The 26,492-nt window shown below is 42.4% G+C and overlaps 3 protein-coding genes across 3 annotated transcripts; 1 reads left to right on the top strand and 2 right to left on the bottom strand.

Moving 5' to 3' along the window:
* The first annotated feature begins 54 nt into the window (after positions 1-54).
* On the top strand, positions 55-12,258 carry jhy (junctional cadherin complex regulator). The gene is made up of 8 exons (XM_028984010.1): positions 55-412; positions 2,463-3,087; positions 6,997-7,101; positions 8,658-9,223; positions 9,584-9,767; positions 10,944-11,030; positions 11,569-11,703; positions 11,825-12,258. The coding sequence occupies exons 1-8, from the start codon at positions 231-233 to the stop codon at positions 12,029-12,031; spliced, it is 2,091 nt and encodes a 696-aa protein (XP_028839843.1). The 5' UTR covers positions 55-230; the 3' UTR covers positions 12,032-12,258.
* Positions 12,259-14,113: 1,855 nt separating this feature from the next.
* bsx (brain-specific homeobox) lies at positions 14,114-15,522 on the bottom strand. Its single transcript, XM_028984618.1, has 3 exons — positions 15,183-15,522; positions 14,805-14,995; positions 14,114-14,668 (listed from the first exon to the last, which is right to left on the bottom strand). The coding sequence occupies exons 1-3, from the start codon at positions 15,433-15,435 to the stop codon at positions 14,435-14,437; spliced, it is 678 nt and encodes a 225-aa protein (XP_028840451.1). The 5' UTR covers positions 15,436-15,522; the 3' UTR covers positions 14,114-14,434.
* A 3,604-nt stretch (positions 15,523-19,126) lies between these two features.
* Positions 19,127-21,352, bottom strand: lim2.1 (lens intrinsic membrane protein 2.1). Its single transcript, XM_028984399.1, has 5 exons — positions 21,223-21,352; positions 20,330-20,511; positions 19,925-20,074; positions 19,676-19,810; positions 19,127-19,424 (listed from the first exon to the last, which is right to left on the bottom strand). The coding sequence occupies exons 2-5, from the start codon at positions 20,502-20,504 to the stop codon at positions 19,363-19,365; spliced, it is 522 nt and encodes a 173-aa protein (XP_028840232.1). The 5' UTR covers positions 20,505-20,511; positions 21,223-21,352; the 3' UTR covers positions 19,127-19,362.
* Between the last annotated feature and the right edge of the window lie 5,140 nt (positions 21,353-26,492).

The raw sequence follows: 26,492 nt of genomic DNA, 5'->3' as shown, positions 1-26,492 counted from the left end.
CGCGCATGCGCAGTACCGCTCTGACCGCGCGTCCTTGTTGCTGTGGCAACTGCTCCCAGGCAAAGGCGCGTGCTGTTGTCACCTTCGTGTCGTTCGGAACCGCCGAATGGTTTCAGCCTTTTAATGCCAATAAACTTCATGAAGCGACACGTTAACTGCATTTATCGTAATTAGACTAGTGGCGCCACACAACTTTTCTCTTCGGACTCCCTTTTGAATAATGGTACGAAATGAACCTTGCGCCGCCGTCAGAGGAGCAGCGGGACCTGTTCGACTCGCTCGAATCGGACACGGCGAGCCTGAGGCAGGAGGAGCGGACTTGCGTGCGGGCCGAGGGCGTGTGTGATAGCCTGGAGGAGTTCACCTTGCTCGAAAAGCTCACGGCGGCCGAGGACGTGGCCGAAGTCCCGAGGTAAACAGGCCCGAAACTTGCTCGTTAAAGCCATTATCAGGCGACATGTTCGCTGTCGCTAACTCCTCGTTTGCGCTTGCGCGTTTAACTAAGATGCTGAGCAAATGCCATTATTTTAGCCGCACAGGCGTAATCTTTAACTGAATAAATGACAGGGTTTTGTTCTCTCTCATCGTACAATGAAAACCGCCGCTGCTCCCGGGATAGAATGCGACGCGTCGCGTTTTAATTGGAACCCCCCCTCCCCTTCCCCTAATTTTGTCACTTTCCGTGCAACTGCCCCCTCGCCGAGAGCAAATTAGATTTCTGCTTTGTGTGAGGAGGTCCATTAAAAAGCAGCCGCTTTGTTGGCGTCGAATGGGAGACCCTTCTCCCCCCTGAAGCGCAGATGCAGGAATCTGAAGTGTGTGGATGCCCACATCTGTTTTCCGACCACAACTGTTGTGTCTGCTGAAAGAAAAGAGATACGCTCTCTTACTTTGTGTTTTGTGTGTGTGTGTGTGTGTGTGTGTGTGTGTGTGTATAGGTGAACTCCCCCTGGAGTGCCACTTCACCCAGATATTGTTTCAGTGTGTAATAACCATGGTAATCCTATACAAAGGCTCCATTTTGTGTTTTCATGAAACTCACGCAACCGGCAGCGTCCTCAAAAAATCGGAATAATCGATTCTGCGCGTCAGTTCGCTCTTAACACGCTCTCGTTGGATATGTGATATGTGTTGTTTCTTTTATTGGGCCTTTCGATTGTCCAAAGGCCCACGGTGGCTTCTTGTTGTAAATAAATAGAAAGACGCTGCACAAGCACTGTATTAAATCACGCAATCTTATGTTACCTGGCATGAAAGAGGCGTGGCACAATGGAGGTGACGAGAATGGACAGTTTCTAATTCATTAACACCCGTAGATCACTATTGCAGTTGCATGTAAATAAGATGAGATAAGATCAACCTTTATTAGTCCCACAAGTGGGAAATTCCATATGTTGTGTGTAAAAAATGTTGCCAATGTTACAGAAAAAACCCAAAATGAAATAAAAGAGAAAGGGATAGAGGAAGAGAGCAGCCTGGCCTGGGAGAAATAAGGAGATAAAGAACCCACCCCCCCAGCTCCAGGTGGAGGGGGAAAAGAGAAAATACTTTTATACATTTGACTCCCAAAAAGTTCCCACAGACCCATCAGGATTGTGTCCTTTTATGTCTCTGCCCCGTCCTTCTCGTCTTGACACCTCAAGCCATTTGCTGGCTTTTGACACCTCTTGTTTTTAGGGGGGTGTTGCAGCTCGACAAAGATACAAGCGGGGGACCTTCACGAAAGACAAGAGCACAAAATGGGCCATGGGCCTGGGATTTCCCATCTTACAGCTGATAAATGTTTTGCAGATGTATAGACCCATTTCAGGCGAGTCATTAGAAAATGATTCCTTAGCCCTTTGCCCTCGTCGGGTGAAGTGCCATGCACCTAGCTTGCATGACATATGGCACCATGAAATTAGAAGCGCATCTCAGAGTGTTCAGGGCATTACAATAGTAAGTACACTCATTATTTTAATGAGGTCTTTTCATCCATGTTACAAGGAGCACATTAGGTAGCAATTTCTGCCCAGCCAATGAGCTGGAAATTGGTAGAAATGGTCATTTAGTAATATATAAGTTTGTGGTGCAACATTTTGATGATTTTACCAAGCTGAGTAAAATGTTTTTGATGTACTTATATATCTATGGAATTCATATATATATATATATATATATATATATATATATATATATATATATACACCTATATACACATTCTCATATATATATATATATATATATATGTGTGAATACTATAATTTGTACCAGTTATTTATATTATTTGAGCCTTTTTGGCTGGGTGCTTATTAATGTTATAGTGCTTATTGTTTTTAACGCTTTTTAACTGCAGAATCATTTAGGTCCCTGAAGACATTAACAATATATTGTTTTCTATCAAATCAGCTCGTTCAACTCTATTAACATTTTGAATGCTTGTGCACACTTTTTCAACTTAGCATTTTTTATGGATTTTTCAGACCTTGCATCAATGATGATTATGCTGACCTGCGCTATGATCCCAACTGGAGAAAGAGACTGGGATGCACCAATAATTTAATCGGTGGGATAAGGGCCCAGCTGACTCAGGAATTGTTACAGATATCAGAGGAAGGCCTTGGGAAAGATGTCTCTGGAGAGGAATACATCCATTACGACATCAGTCAACATCCACCAGCGAACATCCTGATTTCTGAATGTCCATCTTCACCTTTCCATCTACACCCGCCCCAGCAGCATTCCACTGATACATATTTGGAAGTTGCAGATCTCTCTGACTCTCAAAAGAAACTTAGTATCAAGAACCAAATCCCTTCCTCAGGGCCATTCAGACAATCCTCAGGGAAAGAAATTTCTGTTCAGTGTGGCCAAGAACATGTCATACCCTCACAAGATGACTCAGCTAATAGGTCAGTGAAGCAATATCAGAAGACATTTACTCACAGCAAACAATATTCAACTCACTCATCCAAAAGTAAACCAGCCAGACCAAGGAACGACATTGTTGAGCGCAACAGATTAACACTGGGTATAAATAAAACAAAAAAAGACTCATATCTCAGTCTTCATAGGCAACAGGAAGACAAGCAAAAGGCCACAGAAAAGGTACGTTTGATTTCTGGAAACCAATTTTGTCTAATTCGAGAAACAATATGCTAGCCTATGAGCTTAAAGCACAGTATCACTCAACCCCAGGTGTATAATTGCAATCACATCGCAAATACAATTTACCCTATAATTATTATTTATTAAGCTTCCATCTATGATCCCACCAATCCTAAGAAATTTCTTTCAAACTGTTGACATAAATTATTTAAAAATTAGCCAGTTCACAACATATTGTGGTATACTTTAATTCAAGTCTACGTAATTCTTCAGAATGTTTTTGTTGCATTCTATGTATGTATGATAAATTCTTTTAAAAATACTTTTCCAGGTTAAACAATTTTAGATTCTGTCATAGTAAAATCCAGTTGATAATCACCAAATTGATCTGAAACTTAAATGTATAATACAATGAAGAGAGTGAACTGGAGTGTCCTGTCACGACTACATTCTCAAATGTGGCCACAAGAGGCTGCCCTAGCATTACCTTATACATAGGTTCTCTTAACCAGCACGGAAAGCTGATGATTCTAGTTAAATATTACTGCAATTTGAACTAAAACCCAAACTAAAACCTACAAATTACCATTAAAAATTTTGCTAAAGTGGAGTTTAGCATTATTGAACTGTTCAGGTTAGTTCATACAAACTAAAATCTAGTCATCATGTTATTGTGCTCATTGTTTGTACGTTTTTTTAAGCTAATTTGTAAGAGAGATTTGTATTTTGACTGGCTTCTGAAATTAATTTGGCAGACCCAGTATTCAATTGCAGGAGAAAAAAATGTCTGTCCATGTAGTGCCTATTATGGTTTGATCTGTACAACAGTACCTATTAAAGGACATCAGAGAGCCGCAGCTACCAATAGCCTCTTAGATTTCTGTGCACCTGGCACAGGGGCATAATTGGCTGGGGTGGCCTATCTGCACACTCGGGCATATGGCTGTCTGCTATATTTCTAACCTTTCCTTCTCCATCTGAGCCCAAGTCTTTCTTAATGTCTCACATCAGGCATATTTGCATAGTGAAGAGCTGTTACCATTGTGGGACTGCAAACAGAGCCACAATCTCCCCTCCCTTACCCTCCCTAACCGTCTGTGTTGTTGTCCAGTGATTGTGTTTGGTAGTTTTCTATTACAAGTTCCTGATTGTGTCTTTCAGAGAGGAGGGTCTTTCTGAATAAAGGCTAGAATAATACGTTGACAAGCACAAACATCCCCAACACTTTGTGAATTAAATCTAATAATCATCATTTCAGAAATGTCACATTGTGACTATTTTGTTTCACAAACATTACCCCTATTATACTAGATCATTAGTCCTGAAATGTGTCTATATTTGCGTAAATCCTAAAGACAAGAATTTTGCCTCCAGAATGATGTCCGCTATCATCGCTTTAACAATGAAAACATTACATACCAAAACACCTCCTTAAAACATTAAATACTAAAATAGTTCCATGCAATATGCTTTTCTTACATATATAAGGAAAAAATGTTACTATTATTTAAAAAAAGAAAAATAAATTCGGTGCACTAAACCATTAAAATGTAAGGACAGGTGCTGTGGTGCACTATTACATTTTTTTTTCATCTCATAATAGGCATGCATTATCCGTCATACACAATTTCATGTTTATGTACTCGTACGCCACGGCATGCTTTATTTTGTGTTTATGGCCTGCAGAAGAGGCCAGCCTATCATAGCAAATCAGCTTGGTTTTGCCATCATTATGTGGACATAGCCGCACATGCTGTTAGGCTTTTTAAAAGCACTGTTTGGTCTTTGACGGGGCCTAACTCTCGATAATTAGAGATGTTATTAAATGTACACAATCTTGTAATGCACCAACTTCCTTTTTTTGCCAGCGAGTGGCAGAGTCATGATGAGATCCAGCAAAGACCCCCTTTGATAAAGACAGAAGTAGCAGAGCAATCTTCTACCATTGCACTCAGCCCGAGTCCCTTGTCATCCCTCAGACCCTCACTTCAAAGCCAGGGACATAATGTACAATCTCTTAATAGCTCTAGACCAAGGCTCTGGGGCTCTCTACCACTGTATATCCTACCTCAGTGTAAACACCTAATCAAGATTGCCTGGGCGGCCACAATAGCAACCAAATGCAATAGGCCTTTGAAGTCTTCATTGCAAAAGCTGTGTTTCCCAGTCTTGAGGAAAATGGCAAGCTCCGATTGCCCGACTTTGTTGTGCCTCGCCTCCCCCGAGAGGCAATTACGAGGCCCAATTTAATAGAATAGATATTACACAGCTTATGATGCTCAAAATGCAATTTTGCTTGATCATTTTCTCAATGTGATTGGGATTATTAAAATGGCACACAAAAGGCAGCGACAGTGGCATGGGCAGAGGTTGTGCCCTGTTTTGCCACCGAGGACATAAAGAGCAGATATATGATGTCTGCCGCCGAATCATTGACACCTGTTACAGCACAATGGCTGCCCGAAACAGGCCAAGGGATACTAGACTGGCGCAGAGAAGAAGCCGCTGGAGCCAACACCTGCGTCTCAACCTGTGCCAGTCTAGCCCAGTCCAACGCCCTGTAAGCACTGCTTGAAAATGGCAGCAAAAATTAAGGAAAAATTGGAGTCTCCTCAAACAGAACAAGGCAGGACGACCTATGCTTCCCTTCAGAATTCTCTTATGCAGACGGGAGAGTTACTGTTTCCAACACGCGGTTGTGCCCGAGCGTCCCGAGATCGATATGTTTGTCGCATTTGCAAGCAACACGCTACTTGTAGAACAATAGTTGTGAAACAATTAGACCGGCGCACACAGTTTGACCACAAGCCAGACCACACAAGAGAGCGGGCATGTGGGCGTGTCTCCCACTGCTGTAACATTTACTGTTTCAGCTGCCCCTGGTTCATGTACTGTTTTTTATTTTTTTTTTGGCTATGCCTTTATCTGAGTGCATATCAGAACTCTGTCTCGGCTCGAGGCATTTTAATTTTTGTTTTTCTTGAGAAACGCCGTAGATATCATCCATCCGTGACATCTAGCCCAACAGTGGGAGCTGTGCCGTGTGATTAATTCCCCCGCTTACCTGCCCTTTCAGTAAATAGATAGATCAGCATGGCGGCGTGTTTATTGATGGATATATTACAACTCAATCCACTCGCTGCAGCATGGTTTGCTGTGACCTTAGCCTATTCACACTTTCAGAATTAGTCGCATTCATTGAGGGACTCCTCAAGCCGTCAATACCATTGATCGGGGCCAGATTGTCCTCAGCAGCGAAAGAGACTTGAAGTTAACTAAATGATTTTCATTACAGCATTAGGAGTAGATATTCTCTTCAGAACTAGTGCATTAAGAAATATTGAAAGAGTGCATTGATGTAATGCGAAAGTGTGGAGACACTTACCTTGAAATGGACACGAATTGATGTGTCGCGTAGGACTGTAGGATCAATACATTTCAGATCTGTCGACATTCGTGGGTGATGCAAAGTTTATTCTATTCAACGTCAAGCTTTGGTGTTAGATTCAAATACAACTACAAACATCCAAATATAAGATCACGAGTTGTACGTAATTGTAATGGATTAAGAGTTATTTTAATGTTGGGCAAAGGGAGAAATGGGTAAAGTGAATGATATTATGCTTTATTCAGCATTGGGATCACAGTGTAAACTGTGTAAATACAGTACAGTTAAAAAAAAAAACTATTGAAATGTGTAAAACAATTATGCACACTAAGGTGTGAAGGTACGTGTGTGTGTGTGTGTGTGTGTGTGTGTAATCCTTTTACAAATTTAAATGAATGCTCTGTAGTATGTGATTAGTTATTAGTGATATAGTGAATATTGCTTGCTTGTATGGGATTTCGGTCAACAATAGAATGTCGTTAACTGCATTTTTTTTCTTTACACCACACAAAACCCTAAAGGTTTGCGAGTCCCCTGCAGAGAGTTCCAGCACTGGAAGCCTGGAGAGCCGGGATGACATTTTGGACCCGGAGCTGATGTGGCAGCAGCAAACACAGCAGCTGAAGGTTGGAATACTGGCACCTCTGCTCACTTTATTGATTGCCTTCATTTTCCTGTGTGGATTTAGGCGGGATGCTTAGCACAATCCATTGCCTTAATGCATAACAGGCAGCAAGGGCTACCTCTCAAGATGAAAATGTCTGCGCCGTGGGCACAGTCACCCAGGATTTCATTTTGGTTGTGATGGACGCAATTTCTCATAGAGTTGTTCAGGCACAATGGAGCCTCTGAAATGTCTTCAAAAGGAGCGTCTGTATCCGAAAAAAAAAAAGGAAGGACGGGGGTGGGGTGCCGAATGGAGGCGCATCATTATTTTGAGCACTTGAGCGGTCACCCTAATGCTGCCAGGGAGAGCAGTGTAAATATTTTCCCATTAGAATGGTGAAAGCTGGTGTTTGGTAAATCAGTAGCATTAGATGCTGAGGCACAGCTGCAGGCCTCCTAGCATAATGTCTGTGTGCCCTGTGCGCATACCATCCCTTGAGTGATAGAAAGCGAAGAAGGGAAAAGAACATAGAATTGCCCTCTGGCTCATGACAATAGGGATGAACCAACAGTTATATGAGGAAGTGACTTGAAATTTCTAGGCAAATTAAAAAAAGAAGACATCCACTTTATCCTGATTTCCCATCCATTCGTGATGTTTTTAAATGCCCCTCCTTGAATGTATTTTGGTCATATTTGGCTCACCGTCATTGTAATTATGGGGGTGTTTTTGTTGTGTTATAAAAAATGTAGTGTGTCTGTGATGTTAACAAGTGTAAAGCTTGCCTTTCTGCATGTTTCTTGTGTTGTTAAGCATTCTGCAGCATTTGTGTGTCTGATAAAGGCACCAAATAAACATTTTTCAAATTCCAATTCAAATTTTATTTGTCACATGCATAGTCATTCACGGTATGACATGCAGTGAAATGCTTTAGTGACTGCTACTGACCACAGTATTGCAAATATTGCAAGTATACAATGAACCAATATGCAAATATTGCAAACATTACCAAATATTAGACTTTAATGTCTTTAACGTAAAACATAAACCATGAACATTATGAGAAAAAGAAAACTGAAAATGTAAGAAGACGTGAGGAGACTAGGGCTGTGCTCAGCTCTGCCACATTGGTTGGATTTGAAAACAATAAAAAAAAAAAACCTGCTATTTATTTGTTTGTTTGTTTGTTTATTAATGTATTCATGTATGCATTCAATTGACAGGTATGGTTTTAAATGAATGAGGAAGCACAGTGTATTTCGCGAGATCTTTCAATCACCGCCATAAGCTGCTCCCATTATTAATTAACTTTAGTTTTCTCGTTCAGAAAAATAACGATGCTCAAACTAAAAGGGCTGTCTGGATATCTATCAGTACTTTCTTGTTTGCATCAGTTTATTTCTGTATGTCCTAAAGACGCACTTATCAAATCTGACTCAAGTGTTGTGTCTCTTGTAGTGCTATGACAATATTAGTTAAGCAGGCTGAAGTTGCCCTGATACATTAAATACAGGAACGTACAAATATATCGAGTCTCAGAGTTAAAGAGTTGTGCGATATTCTAATCCAATGCAGATTCAGGACCACGGAGAGACCGAACTTCACCAGAAAGGGGCCAGGGCTAAAACCCGGTCTCACACCCGTGAGGGCCGGAAGTATTTGAGCCCCGGCATGGATCCACCTTCGGGCAGAAAAAAACACCCACATGCAGCCGAGGCTCCTCTCATTGATGAGTCTGGTACTGTCAGCACTTCAGCCACGCCACCTCCGCAGCCCGAGCACTTCCCCCCCGCGCACGGATCTCCCACCGCCAACCTGAACATCAACGTCAACGCGCCAGCCGAGCCCCCGCCATTTCTCAACAGGAGTCGGCAGGAAAACGTTCTGGCTCAGCCCTCTCCAAAGGCCCCCCCGTGGAGAGGTAGGCCAGGCCTTTACAACCCGTCACCATTCATCGGCGCCCGCCACACTCACGGCCTTCAGCCACCTCGCGATGCCGCGGAACGGCCGTCGGTCGTCCCGCAAGCCGCTGCCATGCTGCACATTTCCAGCCCCCTCGCAGACACAGGCCGGCAGCGGAGGATGAAGCTGCTCCCACAAGTCTACGGGCAGGAAGACACCAGTCCTCGTCACCTCAGGAGGTCAGGTCAAATCAGAGCTGTTCGTTTTTTTTATAGTAGTATAGATACTACTATAGTATACATTTACATTTACAGCATTTATCAGACGCCCTTATCCAGAGCGACTTACAATCAGTAGTTACAGGGACAGTCCCCCTGGAGCAATTTAGGGTTAAGTGTCTTGCTCAGGGACACAATGGTAGTAAGTGGGATTCGAACCCGGGTCTTCTGGTTCATAGGTGAGTGTGTTACCCACTAGGCTACTACCAGCCTTAGATAGATAGCCATCAATGGACTTTTTTGCCATCCTTTTATGTATTTCATCATAATCATAAGATTTTGTACCCGAAGCATTACATTTTCTTCTGCTTCTTTTTGCAGAGTCTTGAACCCAGACCCGGCTGAAGAGGACCCGGCGCTGCCAAATGACCAGTTTCGCAGTCCAGGCCGTCCCTCAGATGCGCAGAGCCCTGGTTCATATGTGGTGTTGCCCCCTATCGGGAGAAGCTCCCCCGGCTGCCCTGAGGGCTACCTAGCGCAGATGGACAAAAAGGCAAATTACAAGGTGTGTGCAGCGCGTCGCGCCTGCGTCCTGGTGTGAGCGTGTGTACAGATGCGAGGGGACAGAAAGAGCTCCTTCACAGGTGTTAAGAGAAAGGGACAGGTTTGTGCTGATGCAGACGCCAGGTTAATTGAAAAATGTGCTTAATTGCTATGAGATGATGACATAAGGCAGGCCCACAAAAGACATTTTGAAACGTATTAGGGGATAAGGTGATTAAGTGAAAGCCGCGTCTGTGAGACGCAGGGCTGGTAAGATGGCAATTTGCATTTAATGACAGTCTCTTTGTCAGTTGTCAGCTTGAGCTCTGCAGGTGTGTCCTGCCGAGGAGCAGGCGAGCCGGCAGTCGATCAGGCGGTTCAAATACAAAACTCACATTACAAAAAAAAAACAACATAAATGGGACATTACATTTACATTTATAGTGTGCATAGTGTGTTTAGTGTATCAATATTACACAATATTATAATACAGTGTGTGTGTGTGTGTATATATATATATATATATATATATATACACACACACACACACACATACACTGTATTATAATATGTGTGTGTGAGTGTGTATGTATATGTGTGTGTATACATATTTGATCTACAATTTGAAATAATGGAAATTATATTTTGTTGTTGTTATGTATAACAGATTAATTACTGTGTGTGTGTGTGTGTGTGTGTGTGTGTGTGTGTATATATATATATAGCTCCAAGATGGCCACCTGTTTAGCCTTTCACACTGTGCACACACACACAATGATAAAAAGAACGATCTCTTTACCTTGTGCTGTTCGCCATCACATCTCACAGGATTAAGGGATAAAATTGTAAAACGCCTAGTGCGGTTACCCAAGGGAAGCAGATCAGAGTGGAACAAGCTTTCCTGCAGTGTCCATGACCAATGGCTAATTCACAAGTGGCCCGAGACCCTGGAGGAGCCAGTCTGATCTGGAATGATTAGCCCCCTTTTGTCTGGGGCAGCTTGTGGATTGCTGCCCGAGTGCACCTCAGACGTACATAACGGATTAACTGCTTACCCCTCTGGTTTTCTGGAGGCTTCTTTCTCCCGTGCCCCCCCCCATCCTCCATGCTTGAGGATGCAATGCAAACATTTGTCCTTTATGGACCATTTTGAAGTAACTGGTTGTATTTGCACAGAATACTGTCATCTGTTTTGCAGGTCTACTCACTCCAGGATTACAGACATATAAAGCAGGAAGTGAGGCTTGGAGGCCTCGGGCCCAACAACACAGTAGCGGAAGCCACAGTAAGTTCACGTTGCAGACGAGACAACATAGCGGGGCGTGTGCGCATCTCAGTACGCCAAGGCAATTAGAGGTTTGCTTTGTCGGACCACAACCGCAAACATTTTGCCTTGATTTTATTCAGCATCACCTCTGATATTCGATTATCTCTTTGTAGTCTCAATTACCACTTTTCGCTTTCGTTTATTCATTAAAGACTTTTATTATTCAAAACAGATTAGAATTCATTTACAACGCAAATGGGCGCCGCTCATGAAAATTGGCCAGCAATTTTGCTTTATCCCTGCTAAGTACAACATGTGAGCAGTATGAAATCATTACTCTTTTTTTTTTTTTGCTCTGTAAGAGTAATGAATGATATGTGTAAATGCTGATGGCGATTTGTTGTGTTTTGCCTGGTTTTGTTTGAATCGTTCGAGTGGCCTCGGTACGGGACGCTGAAAGGAGAAGGGCCTTAAGGGAGAAATAGCTCAGTTAATTAAACCCCCCCCCCCCTCCACCTTTTGTAATCTGCCCTGCTTGTTCTTTCAATACTGTCAGGCCGAGAACATTAGACGACAGAAGCTGTATTCAAATGTGATCCGCGAGCAGAACAAGAAGATAAGTAGGATTCCCTTTCTGCCAGCCAGCAGCCCGGCGAGCGGTGGCAACGGGGACACCGTTCCCAGGATAAAGGTAAAAAGCCCCATGATCCCAGCGGTGCTTCAGCGGTCACGCGATGAGGGTTTTACTCCCGTTCCGGGCAAATAAATTCGTTCCAACTTTCTTTCCTTTTCATTCCCTTTTGTTTATTCAGGCCCTGGAGTACGCCAGGACCATCGCGAGACCCAAGGTGCGTCCCCACCCGACAGAGGAGCAGAGAGGCAAGGGAGGCGTCTTCTGTGACGATGGGACGTACCCGCCCGAGCAGGATCTGTCCCAGCTGGCGGTGCTGGAGAGTCTGTGGAAACGTCACAAGGAAGAGAAGCAGGCTGTTGCGCAATTTAGAGCGCAAGCCGTTTAATGCGACGTGTTTCTGATTGGACGCTTCGCAAAACATCCGTCCCAGAGGACAACTTTGCATATGTGTACACAAAACAAAGAAATATTTTAAGCATATCAAGCATATTTTATATATCAAGATGTCCGTACTGATGCTGTCAAGTCAGAAATTTTTTTTCCTTTTACCATCCTGAAAAACCCTGTTTTAAAACAGTCCCCGCTGCTAAATCTTCTATATTTCGTCCGATAAAAAAGTGAAACTCTGTGTTCTGTGTTTTATTTTTTCCCCATTAAGATGGAGAGTATTTCCAACAGCCCCCCCCCCCCCCCCCCCCCCCCCCCCCAAATGCACCTGGACACACTGTTCTTTAAATTGCGATAATGTGCTTTTTGCTGAAATCGGCACCCCCCCCCCATCCATATTTCGACTGCTTCTCCCTCCTCTCTCACAATGTGAAAAAATAAATGGGTCAAACAAAGATGACACTTTGAAGCCACCGTGATTAGAGCCTGCAAACTTGTTTTCTGTATTTTTAAGTGCTAATTTTCCCTCCATAAAACAGCCTCAAGCACCAATTTCTTTAATGGAGCCTTTAGATCATTATCAAAGAGCTATTTACTGCTATGTAATATTTTAATTAGATTATAGTCTCTATTTAACCCATCATGGCGCCTTTGATACCCTGTGTTTTTAGCGTTAAGCCTCAGATGCGAGGGTAATAAATACTGGACCTTTTTGAATTAATGAGAAGCGCGCCTTTCCAGACCTCCTCTCTTTTTTCCCCCCTGCTCCCCCCGTCCTTCCGCGCCATTGAAATCGGTTAATTGAAGGAGTCTCTGTGCAGGCCACATGAAGGAGGCGGAATTAGCATCCCTTTCTGGCGCGCCTTTGATGTGAGGACGCGGCCGAAGGAGGCGGCGGGGCCCGCGTGGAAATGAGCTGATGGCCCCGCTATTAGGGGCCAAATGCAGATGCGTCCATGTGTCGCAAAACGCTTAATCTTTTAATTGATCACCTTCCGCACGGACCGTTCTTCTCTCGAGCGCTTCACTCATTTACTTCTTTTTTTTTTTTTAAATCGCCGCAGCAAGCGGGTCCGAATCGGGACGGAATTCAAGTTAAACTGCAAAAAAGTAGAATCGTTTCGAAGTCAATCTCACAGTGTAATAGGTTCATAATCTACATGCTCTCTTTCTGAGAAAACCCGAGAATAAGTAAGATTAAATCCAAAACCTCAAATAAATTTGTATCTAATACCGAAACATTAAAATATATATATATGTAGATTTATTCATTTTAAACGAAAACGTCGTCGCTGCTCCTGTATTTCGACGCGAAGCTTTGGCAGGAAGAAACCTGGAAACCCTTCCCAGACCCTCAAATAAATAAAAAATAATGCTAAATATGAAAAATGTGTCTTTTTCAAAAGAATTTGGAAAAGCCCTCATTGGTAGCCCTTCATGGGATTGAGTCCGTAGTTCGAAGGAATTATTTAAACCCCTCACCCTGCAAATATCGTCCATTTAAATCCATCATCGTCTATTTACTGTAAATATTTCGAATTGTCTTTATAATAATAATGATAATAATAATAATAATAATAGTGACATTATAATTGCTAATAATATTATAGGATTTTGAAGAAAATGCTTTCTCCATTCAAATATATACCCAAGAAAGCTGAGCGCTAAATATATGAAACAATTAAAATAAGTGAAATAAAAGGTGAATCTTCCTGTCTTGCATCACAGACATCCTTTAGGTTCAAATGCCATTTTGGTCTTGAGAGACCAGTGGGTTAAAAGGGTAAAATGTGGTATCTTACTCCATCATGATAAAAAAAAAAACGTGGCCGACGATCGAACTGATCGTAAAATCCTCAATTCACTGAATCAGCTGTCCAGGATGCCTTTTTTCGTTTTCGAATGTAACTGTAATGTGAAGTTAACATATAAATATTCCTGTCTGCTAAATAATCAACGGAAGGACCGGGTGAAATAACGGCACTTTTCAACTCCGCGATGTTCACCATTTAATAGAAGACAAATTATTCAGCAGAGAAGGACATTTTCGCGCGCGATGTACGGTTCCATCCTGGCCAAGTGCTAAACGCAATTATAAAATAACTATGAAATCATTTACAGGTCGTCTTTACAGTATTTACGTTATTACAATATACAATGTACAAATGCAGTGGATAATAATAATCATAATAATCATAATACAATCATGAATATCCTTCCAGTCCTTTTAAAAATGCCGCAAGGGTAACATTCACATGAGCTTTGTTAACAGTATTCTTATAATCATGACAAGCGCCGGAAAAAAATATTTACATAAAAAAAAGTCATATATTTATAATTTCACATCTCGAAGACATGAAGTGCTATATGTACATTTGAGGTAAAAACGGCGCCACTTGCATTAGAGTAGATGGTCGGGGGAGCAGATGTCGTCCTCGATGTCCACGTCGTCGTCGTCGTCGTCGTCGTCGTTGCCGTCCAGCGTGTACGCGCCGGGGCTCAGGCCGCCCTTCGCCGCCTCCGCGCCGCCCTCGCTCGAGTTCTCCGCCAGGTCGCCGGGGGCTTTCTGCTCGTCCTGCGTCTTCCGCAGCTGCTTTTTGTGCTTCATCCTCCTGTTCTGAAACCAGGTTTTGACCTGGGGGAGCAAAGCAGCGTTTTACTCGACTCGCCCGGAATAAAACGACGTGCGTAAAATTGCGCGCGTGGCGTGCGTAAAACGAACGAAGCGCTCCGAAAAGCTCCCCTGTTTTGAGTATTTTTTTGACACCCACCTGCGTCTCGGAAAGGCTGAGCGCCGTCGCCAGCTCCACCCGCTCAGGTGTGGACAGGTAGCGCTGGATCTCGAACCTCTTCTCCAGGCCGGAGAGCTGCGAGTCGGAGAAGACGGTGCGGGCCTTCCTGCGCCTGCAGTGCTTCCCGGGCAGCTCCGGGTGGTGCTGGAACAAGGCGGGGACCTGCATGCCTGCCGTTCACGTTAAAACGTCACGTCACAACTCGGATCGATCATTGCTCACTGACATCATTCGCCTTTGAGGCCAATCAGTCGATTATTCGGTAAATATTCGATACATTTATTCCTGATGCAGAGAAGTTGTATAAAAATCTGCAAGTTTGCCGTTTTGTGCCAGATGGACGTTCTCTGCCCTTACCTGAAGTGAAAAAGTAGGGGTGGTTCTCCGGCTTGTGCAGAGGATGGTGAGGGTGAGGCGCCAGGATGGGGGTGGGCATCAGGGGGTATCCGTATTCCAGCAGGGGCATCCGGGACGCGAAGGAGTTGGAGAAGGGCGAGTGGAAAACGTCCCGCAGGGGTTTGGGCTTGTGCAGTAAAATGTCCTCGATGAAGAAGGACGTGGAGCGCTGCGCGGGCATCTGGGGAACCGGAGACGTGTAGTTCAGATTCATTTCTTCTTCTTCTTCTTTTTATCGGTCTTATTACTGTTTTAAAGATTGTGAAAATGTTTTTTTTTTAAATCCAAGCAGGAGCGTCGGTGTCCCTGCGTGCGACGCGCGGTGCCGCGCACGTTACTATTTATTGCGGCAGAAAGTCGGTGCGAGATCCGCGCGCCGGCAGCCAATGGCAGGGCTGCGGGGCGGAGGGTTGAATTAGTTCTTTATGGATTAATTATGGCGAGGGAGGGTCGCTCACCATGGTGCTGAAAAAAAGAGACAAAAAAACAGAAAGCTTCTGACAAAAGGCTCAGAAAAGCACCGACGAGCGCGGGCCAGTTACAATGCACACAATAAAATGAAAAAAAAGGGTTAATTTCGAAATGCTGACGATATAATCATGTTTATAGTCATACATTTATATCCAAACGAACGAAATCGTAGTTATTGCCGTTGTTGACATATTATTGCTTGTTGCATTATTCCAAGCGGAGTTTAATAAAATTATATATTCGTCGTCTATCTATCTATCTATCTATCTATCTATCTATCTATCTATCTATCTATCTATCTATCTATCTATCTATCTATCTATCTATCTATCTATCTATCTATCTATCCTACAGGAATCACAGTACCATTTTATTCTAAAATAGGCATCATTGTACACAATGATGTGTGATATGCTTTTTTAACGGCAGGTTTATAATTTAGTATTAATATATAAATTCGAATGCTTTTCGTGTCTATGAGAGACGTTTTTCGGTCACGTGCCTCTGTAACCACTTAGCCGAAGGGGCGGGAATGAAAAAAAAAAAAAACCCACTCGCATTTCCAGAAATTGACTATTAGTTTTTCTATTAAAACCAACGAGCGTCGCCTACAAGTGGGCGCTCCTGTTCCATCTCCACCGCGGCGCCAATAATTTGCTGTTATCCGGCTGTCATCACATTTCCAATCATGCCAGTTAGCGCCAAAAGTGTTTTAATCCGGCCAGAATTCTTGCTGCAATGCTATTAGATAATTAGCGGGGATGTTAGGGCGGAAGTAGCAACTCCTCGGGCGCCGGAGAGGATTTCCATTCGATCAGGTGGGCACAACAAATTCATTACCGCCTTCAATTAGCGGCCGAGCCGCGTGCTCCTTAATATGCATGAGCTCGCGAGCGGGGAATGATCGAGAATTGGTCCAAATTGGTCCAAACGGTAACGGGACGTGATGCCGCCTATCCCCTTTTCTTTCTCTTTTTCTCTCGACTAAAAGTCGCCGATGTACACCGTACAAAAATTTTGATATATATATATTAACCGCATTTTCACACGTTCGCATGCTCGAGCACGGCCAGAAAATGTTTGGCAAAAACTTTTAGAGAAACGATTTGCAAAAAAAAAAAAAAAAAAAAAAAAGAACACATTAAAACAACGCAACGAACAGTTGTTGACGCAAAAAAATATATATATATATATAACAATTAATATTATTTGGCTCAGGAAAGCTTTCCCTACACTCCTAGGGACGTTCTACACGTTTTTTTGTCCTCGGTGGAAGAAATCGTGTCTGTAGTACGAACAATTTGATGTTTTGCTGCAGACAGGTATGCAACAAGCATGGTTACCCTCCAGTCGTGGCTGTTATCTGTACTTTTCTCTGTGATGTGATATGGCGGTGTATAGAGCGAGGGTCTCTTTTTATTTCACCTTAGTTTGAGGTCAAATTATTTCCCAAGACGTTTCTCAAAAAAAAGAAGAAAAAAAAAAATACAAGCACCTTTAGCTGTCTGTTTTCAATCTGAGTGGTTTTAGCTATTCCTTGCTGTACTGGGTACAGTTCAGGCTAAAACGTTAATTCGTGGCAAGTACTTAAACCAGAGTTACATTCATTATGTTGCAGGTACGAGCCAGACGTAGATAATCATGTTCAAACTGACCTGGCATCTTTTTCGTGCGTCTAAAATATCCACCTTCTTCAGGACAAGCGATAACAATGAGCGTCAATGGAACAATTGAATTTTTGAACTTAGTGTACCAAACCTGTGTAGACCTCCCCGGTTTGGTTCGCACATGAGGGAAAATTCCAGCAAAAACAGGTAAGCGGTCTGCTAGTGCATGAACTAGGCCAATGGGAGGCTTCACCGCAGCTCAGTGTTTCCACCCACTGCACCAAAAAGCATGTTTGAGTTTTTATTTTGCGAATAAGTAATGCACACAGAAGCTACAGTACTCAAGCAAGCACATTTTCCTGTTCATTGCGTCACATTAACAGCCACGAGCCTGCTTCGTGCCGCAACCGCCACCCCAACCTGCTAATTGCTGTGAGTGGAATTAAACGAGATAATTTTGCATGCTTCTTGCAGTATAGATATGCCCAGCCTTCTGTCCATAAAATGTCAGGCGCTGATGGCGCCCTGATGCCTTCTCGCCTATGTGGACATGAATGTGATCTTTCCGTAGAAATCCGTGAGTCAAGTTTTTATATATACATTTTTGGCAGAGAAATAAGCACTCGGCACTTGACGTCGCCTTAAAAAAGCGTCCTACACATAAAAAAAAAAAAAAAAACGCGGGGAAGTAAGAGTAGAGGCCAAGAAGTTCTCGGCAGAGGTCAAAGTTCAGCCCCGGAGTCGGGCCGTGCGTCAGGCTGCGTGATCTGCGTAATGGAGACGCGCCCGATTACTTCGGCCTCGCGGTAACTAGTAGCTTTTAGGGGGAAGATGAGAAAGCAAATGAATTAATGGTGATGAAATCGTCTTTAGGCGGATGGTCGATCGAATCCGCGCGGGCGGGCGGGGCGTCTAAGCGGCTTTTAGCAGCCATTTCATCAAGCGAAATTCACCGCGTCACTTTAAAGTGCTGCGGGTTCCTTCTCTTTCTCTTGCTCGCGTAAGAGGCTTGTCGCCGCGCATCTTACTGGGTCAAATCTGTTTATCTTTTCATCTGCTCTTCTCTTCGGAGATGAAGCTGTTTTTTTTTTTTTGGGGGGGGGTTTATTCTCCGCACTTGCTGCCTTAGTTTCTTTCGATTCTCTGGAATAGGAGGATCCTCGCACATGAGCCTTTTAAAACCTGGTTTACATTTACAGCATTTATCAGACGCCCTTGTCCAGAGCGACTTACAATCAGTAGTTACAGGGACAGTCCCCCCTGGAGCAACATAGGGTTAAGTGTCTTGCTCAGTAAGCGGGATTTGAACCTGGGTCTTCTGCTTCACAGGCGAGTGTCTTATCCACTAGGCTACTACCACCCACATAAGGGGACAAATTCCAGATGCACGGTGAAGCAGAATGACCAAAACACTCTTTACACCTATTGACATTTGTATCCACTGCAGGACCATAGACAGGTTAGGAGAACTCATATTAACATGTACATTTATAGCATTTATCAGACGCCCTTGGTTAACTCGGATAGATATTTTGAAGTTAAGAGAACGCACGTGAGATTAAGAATTTTTTATGATAAAAAAATAAAATAATGCCAATGTCCTCTTTCTATTACTGTTTTTTTTTTTTTTTTTTTTTTTTTAACTTATTTTAGTTACTAGTCTGTTCCAGCATTCTAAAATAATTAAATAAAAACCAAGAACGAAGTTATTTGTGGGCCACACTCAGGGCAACGGATCATGTGCCTGGAATTGAATAAAATCCAAATCTGAACCAGGACCACACTGTTGTCCCTGGAGCACTGGCTCGATTCGGCGTGATTTAATGCAGGCTCTCCTGTGGCATTGCGGCCTTTAATTAGCCAGTTAGTGCTGCTCGTGTCTCGCGTCTGAGTAAAACAGTAAAGAAAGTGGCCCAAGTATGAACCGGACCCACCGCTCAACGTGTAAATGTGGTGCAAAAAAAAAAGGATGATGCTTCTCCTCTGTGCTTTATTTGAATCGATTCCATGCTTAAAGAGGTCATGTGATGTTGGGGTTGACATGAAGATGGCGTGAATGTCCTCTAATGAGTGTTTGGACTTCTTGGGCATTCATGCATCCGATAAGCACACATGTAGAACATACCTAAAAAAAAAACAGCAAAAAGTGTATACTGTATTAGATCTATGAGGGGAAACAATGCAGGCATGGACATACCTGAACACATTTTTATTTATATACATGAATTAAATACATATATATAATGTGTATAAAAATATATATACAATTATATACATATATAAAATGTGTCCCCTCATATATATTATATATTAATATGTATATAGTAATGCATGCACACCAGCATCACACACACAAAGACACATGTGATGAAGTACCTGAAAAGAATGTGAGCACCGTTGCGACCCAGCCGATTATGTATGACCAGGAGAACCTCCAGTTTCCATAGCGCTTTCCATAGTAATTTATTGTCACACCCGTGTATATAGCCATTGCCAGAAATACAAAAAAGCCTAAAACAACAACAACAACGAATCAATTAACAAATATCCTATTGTATGGGATATTTCAAGCTGTTATTTCGTGATTGTAGTTATTACGGCTATGAAATATATAAAGTGACTTACATGAAATGAAAAACAAGATGCCTGCAGCAAAGGTTTTATCAAACCTATCAAAGGATGAGTAGTGGATAAAGGCCATGATTCCAATGATGATGCCGAAGAAGCAGGCAAGCAGCGACAAGATCATGAACGCTCGGGTGGCGTCCCAGTAAGCTAAAGGTGGAGTTCAACAAAGGTCAAAGGTCATCTTTCCGACCAGCACAGTGTATCCATTATTAATGTGTTTTTATGCTTTTTTGGTAGCCGTTTTTTTTTTTTTTTTTTTATTTGATAGCTAAAAATACAAATGTATCCAAATGATTTTTAATTGCTTAACATTACTGATCTGACAGCACCCAAGTAGTAAAACAACATTAACAAGAATTGTACTTTGAGTCTTCATTGAAAAGAGTGTAGCAGAGTCCTCACCAATGCTGTCTGTGTGAGTGAAGCATTTCCCCGGCATGCAGTATCGCCACAGGCCCTGATGCATGTAGTTGTTTGAGTGTCGGTACTGCATCCAATAATCTGTTGCTGTGGAAACAATCAGGAGTATGTTCCCTATGCCCGCACAGAACAGCCCGCCGCCCATGAAGCTGTACATCCTGCACCTGCAGACAGACGAACACACACACACACACACACACACACACATCCACAGTGAGTTCTCTCAGCATCAAGGGCCAGCAGCTCAGCTCTCAGATGAGCAGCACTTCACTCAGAGGGGGCTAAGTGTCTGTAATTGCATTGTAATGAACACATTATTTTCACCAGATTGAACTGAGAGGTCACTATCATGAATTTGCCCGCATGCTTCACACCTCACCAGATCAGTCAGTGCGGGCTGCCGTGTGACACGTTAACTTTTAGGTAAGAAAGCCGCGTATGCCTCATTACACAGGGCTTTGGAACCAAATACAGCAAACACTTATGTATTTTAAAAGCTTAGACTTTCAGATGATCTCATATACTACCCTGAATAAAGTCAACTGTTTTGCTTCAGTCACCATCACATAGATCCACATGAAATTCTATGAATTCATGAAGTTTATATCCTGCATGTTGTTATCCAACCAGTAGAGGGCGACTTAGTTTGCAGGCAACAAAGTCTGATGCTTTGGATTCAGCAGTCATCAAATATCACATAGGTACATGAATATTTTTTCAAGAACTGAATAAATGCGTAACTTGCCAAAGAGGTGTGGATTAAGGGGGTGCGCTGGCATGACAACCACCTGATTAAACACCACAATCTGACGGTCATTGTTGTCCAAATCTGTCTGGTGGCAAATCTGGGCTCCAAAAGTAATAGGGGGACCTACCTTTTTTCACTCCAGGAAAGAACACCGACTCTGCAGTGCAGCACCGTACGGTTGCCTGTCAGCGGCCTGTACTACCACCACGGGCAGATATCCAGCGGCTAATGGCGCTAGCGCTTTGCCGGTGAATAGGGGAACAAGGAAAAGAACAAACGAACTCCAGAGACAAAAGGCACCGGCCAAATGCAGGCCAATCAGAGGGGACCCGTTTTGTGGCATGGGAATCTGCTGAAAAAACGAAAATGTCCAGCGCTTGCAGGTTGAAGTGATAGTGATGACTGGATGTTTTCCATTCAGCGTACGGGGCTGACATCTCTATAGAGGCGAGGAGGCCGACCGTAAAACATTAGGGCTACTGCCGCGACCGAGAACTTGGATTTTATTACCAGAAACAACGTCGAGTGAAATGTACAGTTTTTAAACGTCCCATCTGACGTTAGATATATACATCTTGGGGGGAAAATAAAGAGTATACATAAGAATAAAAACGATATGAAAGATATTTAGCATATTTTTATGAAAATGACTACTGACACAGATGCTTAAGAGCCCAAGCCAATCACAACATGTTCAAATGTGGCACATCTATCTACATCAACTGCCCAGGTTCAGCATGGATTCATCATCCTCATCAAAGAGCCCTGAGTTCTGAAGCACCATCGTCTTCCACCGGTGCATTTCCATGATGCTAAGTGTGTCCAAAACCCTCATGTCATGTACCACACCATGCCCTGACCTGCCCTGCTCACAGCTCGCGGACTGCACCTCAGCGACCCACATCACATTTTTAATCTTAAATGGCAATCGGACATTTATTTATTTATTTATTTTTAATATGCGCACATGCCAGTGGTCCACAAAGTATTCTGCGATGGAAAAAATTAAGGTTTGTTTTGGCTTGCCCTCATGTCCGTTATGAATTATTTTCCTCTCCAGGAAGGCATTCTCTTGTCAAGAACATAGCAACCTGAAGATGAAAGGATGCGACTGGGTCCATTACATGCATTAGAGCAAGTTGCTCAGACCAATTGACGAGTACAAAATGCAGTGGGAGAGGATTTTCTTTTTTTTCAAAAGATGTGAGTGCTGTACTTACTTCTAACTTCATTTTTATAGACCACCGCCTATTCTGTTCCATTTCAACTGTGCCGCCAGGAGGGCATTTGATATCATCCTGTGCTATCAAAGTGGACGATATATCTCAGCAATGGAAGAGCAATTCTGCCACAAATACATCTGGCTTTTCAAAGATGAATTTTGTTATGGAAAGCACACATTTACGGTTCTGCACACATACACTCAAATACACACACATACACACATTAATACAGGGCTTTACAAGCATCAGTGTATTAGTGCATTACTCATTTCACAGCAGGTTTACTCATTTGTTCTCTGCCTTCTGCCAAATTTGGATACCTTGTGGGTCCTAGTAAAGCAGAAATATATCTAAATAGGCATTTATGTTTCTTTATTTGTCCATAACATAAAATAAAATTAATATAGGAAGTGATCTAAACCTTTATAGAATCACATATATAAATCATTTGTATGCTTCCAAGTCCATGTGCATGTTGATCAGCATACATATTGGCAATAAGGAGCAGTAATGTATCATTAAAACCATGCTGAAGATAGTAAATAGCTATCGTTGACAATGAATGGTATTGTGTATGGTCCTTTCCATTTATATATATTGGTGTTTGGAAACAAGCATTAATCCCTCAATGTTGGTGTGACGGACATAAAAAAAAATGCAATCCTTTTGTTTTTAATGAACTAAAGATAAAATCGTTAAACCTGAAAGTGGTAAAACTCATAAACCAACATCTAGATTTATAATCGCTTTTAGGTCATTTGTCCGTTTGATAATACAAAGGTTAAACTTCATATCAAACCAAATGCTCTATTTTATTTTCTTTCATTTCTTTTCCACTATGCGTCTCCGAGTAGCCTTTTTTCTCTGATAATGGCACACTGCACAGCCTGTTTCGGCTGTGACCTCTCAAATCTAATGAATGCAGCCGGGCAAAATGTTTCTGAATCCTTTAAGTTGCCAGTCGCATTCCCCCTAAATGCCTAAATCAACTCTTTAGAATTTCATTTTGAAGCCTTCGGATGGCTAATTTGCGGAGCAAGTGCTTTCAGCGCTTTCCTCGGCATTTAAGCCGTGGCCTTAATCAAAAGAGCATGCAGACGATGCTGCCCCCCTTGTCTGCCAGACAGCACTGTGTAGATGGAATAAAACCCTTCCACTTAACCACTTAAATGAATATATCAAGAAACTAATTTGCCATTTTAATTGCGTGATTTACGAAGACGCTGCCTTACTTTTCCCTCTTCCATTTTGGTTGATTTCCAATGTGAGCGCACATTAGATTGATCTATGAAAGCCTGCAGAAATCACAACACTTAAGTCTTTTCATTTTCTCTCCATAATTAAATAATTGAAATTCCTGTCACTGTCTGCACTTTAGTGATACACAAACATTACCTACACTAGGGGACTAAAGGATTGCTTTTTTTGTGTGCCTTTCCTCTTTCTGCAAGCCTTTCCATTTTTTCCTCTCTCTCCTTTAGAGCTAAAAATTCATCCCATCTGCCAAAGCTCGAAATAGATCAGTGCATGTCCATTTTGTCGAGATTTACTGCTCCCATTAAGTGATTGCTTGTAGAAATGACGGGGGACATTTCTCCTGATACATTCTCCGAACCATGGCTGGCAGACATTAAGAACACATTATTGGGTCCTATTTTCTGCCAGCTGCAAGGATATCCATTAAGGTGGCTCACAGGCCTAAATTTTTCTATTTTCTCTCTCACTAAACTTGACTTCGCACATTATTCCTGCCTCTGTTTTGTAATTTTCAGCAACAAATTATATCAGGGAAAAGCTGCGTCCCGCTGGGCATCCCTCCTCACCCTGGTTATTTGCTGCGACCGATTCTCAAGTGTCAAAATGGACACATCATTACAGGTAATAATGATTGATGGGTACATGCTTAAAAGTTGCCTGGAGTCTGCCATCAAAGTTTTTTTGTCCTTTTCATGTTTCCGAACATGAAAATATATATATATATTTTTCATTAGAGAAAAAAAAAAAAAAAAACGGATGACAAGGTTCAAAGATTATAATGGATGTATTTATTTCCATTATTGAAAGTGAGTTTAATGTGGTGTGTATGTTTAATATTAATATAATGTTTGCTCAGTATTCTGTAAAATAATTATAAAGCTGTAAGATAACGCTGGTCCACTGTGATGTTTCATTTCAGAATAACTACAGGTATTAAATATATTGCAGGTATGAGCACATCTGACAGTCAGTAACTCAGAATTATGTCCAGCCTTGTACTGTGGTATAATAAGGCTTTGTTTTAAGGCTTTGTTTCTTTTTGCCACCATGTAGTCCTTTCTGCACTTGTGTAATGTTTGGATTTTTTGGAAATTTCAGAAAACATTTCTCAGTTAGATTGCAGATGGATTTTCTTTGTTACACAGCTTTTATTATCTATTACATCTGGGATTATAGAGCTGGCTTACAATATGTCTATTGCATGTTCCGTACTAGCAGGTCAAAAGACAAAATGACAACATTCATGTCTCTAAAACATACATAACAATGTAATTAACTTAGAATTAATTAAAAATATAGGAAAACACATCCATGGGAAATCATTCAATTGTCCTCCGCCCTCAGAACAATACTCCTTATTCTTGTCTTATCTTCCCTATTAATTCCACCCATGTTTGTCCTTTGGTCTCACGGGGTCTCATGAAGGACTCAGTATCCACTACTTAACCAACACTCACTGTCCACTGACCCGACCGACCCGATGACAGCTTCCCATCAAAAGGCATTATTAGCCCATAATTGTTCAAGTCAATCTCAATTAGGCAAATCTGGAGCAGATGCCTCCCTCTTCTGCTCGCTCTCGTTCCCTCGGCCACTCCACATGACGAGTCCACAGCGGCAGGCTCCCTGCGTGGACTTCTGTCTGGGGAGACATGTTGCTAATTGAGTTCTCACTGGTCGTTCCATCCCCCAAGTGAGCAAGAAGAAAAAGGGCACATGGTCTCATCTGCCGAGACAAGAAGAAGTAACATGTTTCCAGGCCTGTGAGGAGCCAGCATTTAATCCGCTGGGACACTGGGGGGAAAATTACACTGTTGATCCTTTGAAAAGAATCCTAATGAATTGCAAGGATTTCTGCCCTCGTGGCTTTTTCAGATGTAGCTTTGACAGCTCGCTGACCATTACCTCTGTTACCATTGTAAATGTTCCTCATCCATGATTTACCACTTCTGAGTGTATGTTTGTGTGTTGGGCCCAACACTGACCTCTCACCTCCCCCACCAGTAGGATTGGTGCGGTACTAGTTAACTCTGGATTGACTGGGTTCTGCCTCCTGCAAGGCCTTTGGCTCCCTTTAAACTCTATCTCTATCAGTTCCCGATCTTAAGAAGGTGTATGAACGTCACAGAACAGAGAGGAGCTGTGCTAGTAGGGTGGCCTATTAACCAGTTAACCTATGAGGTCATAGGTTCTTACCCCACTAATATCCTGCTACTATAAGAAACAATCCTAACTTAATCTATTGGACCTTGTAAATTGCAATCAGAACTTGAATTCATTAATAAAACGTGTAATGGATCTGTTGATTTCAGTTAACGTGTGTGTGTACAGTAGCAGCAAGTTTTTCCATTATAATTTTGGCTCTTCTTCAATGCTGTTTCAAGACTGTGCGCTGCTTAGCGTTTAAATTGAGTGATTGCAGGCTTTCTGAACAAATCATTTCTGATGATGACTCTGATGAGTCTGTTTAGAGAGAGATTTTTTGCGGCAGACAATTTGCAAGACTTAATCAGAGATGGGTTAGGACCTCAGGTAGTAACAGTACACTGGTAATCCAGACAGTGGGTAACACACTCGCCTATGAACCAGAAGGTTCAAACTGCACTTACTACCATTGTGTCCCTGAGCAAGACACTTAACCCTGAGTGTCTCCAGGGGGACTGTCCCTGTTACTATTGATTGTAAGTCATTCTCGATAAGGGCGGCTGATAAATGCTGTAAATGTAAATCTTTGCACGGTAATACCTTTACACATTTACCTGTGGATGGAGTAGCCAGTTATATTGTTGCCTGCAGGTTTACTGAAGTCCTTTGTTCTGATATCCATGATGGATTTTAAGACTGTGATCTCAAAGGGATTGGAGATCACAGGCATTGACAGCTGAGTTTCATCTTTGCCCTTTCTGCACCAAGATTT

Source organism: Denticeps clupeoides, chromosome 6 (genome assembly GCF_900700375.1).
Source record: "Denticeps clupeoides chromosome 6, fDenClu1.1, whole genome shotgun sequence".
NCBI lineage: Eukaryota > Metazoa > Chordata > Actinopteri > Clupeiformes > Denticipitidae > Denticeps > Denticeps clupeoides.
The sequence above is the reverse complement of the archived record's forward strand: the minus strand, read 5'-3'. Positions and strand labels throughout refer to the sequence as shown.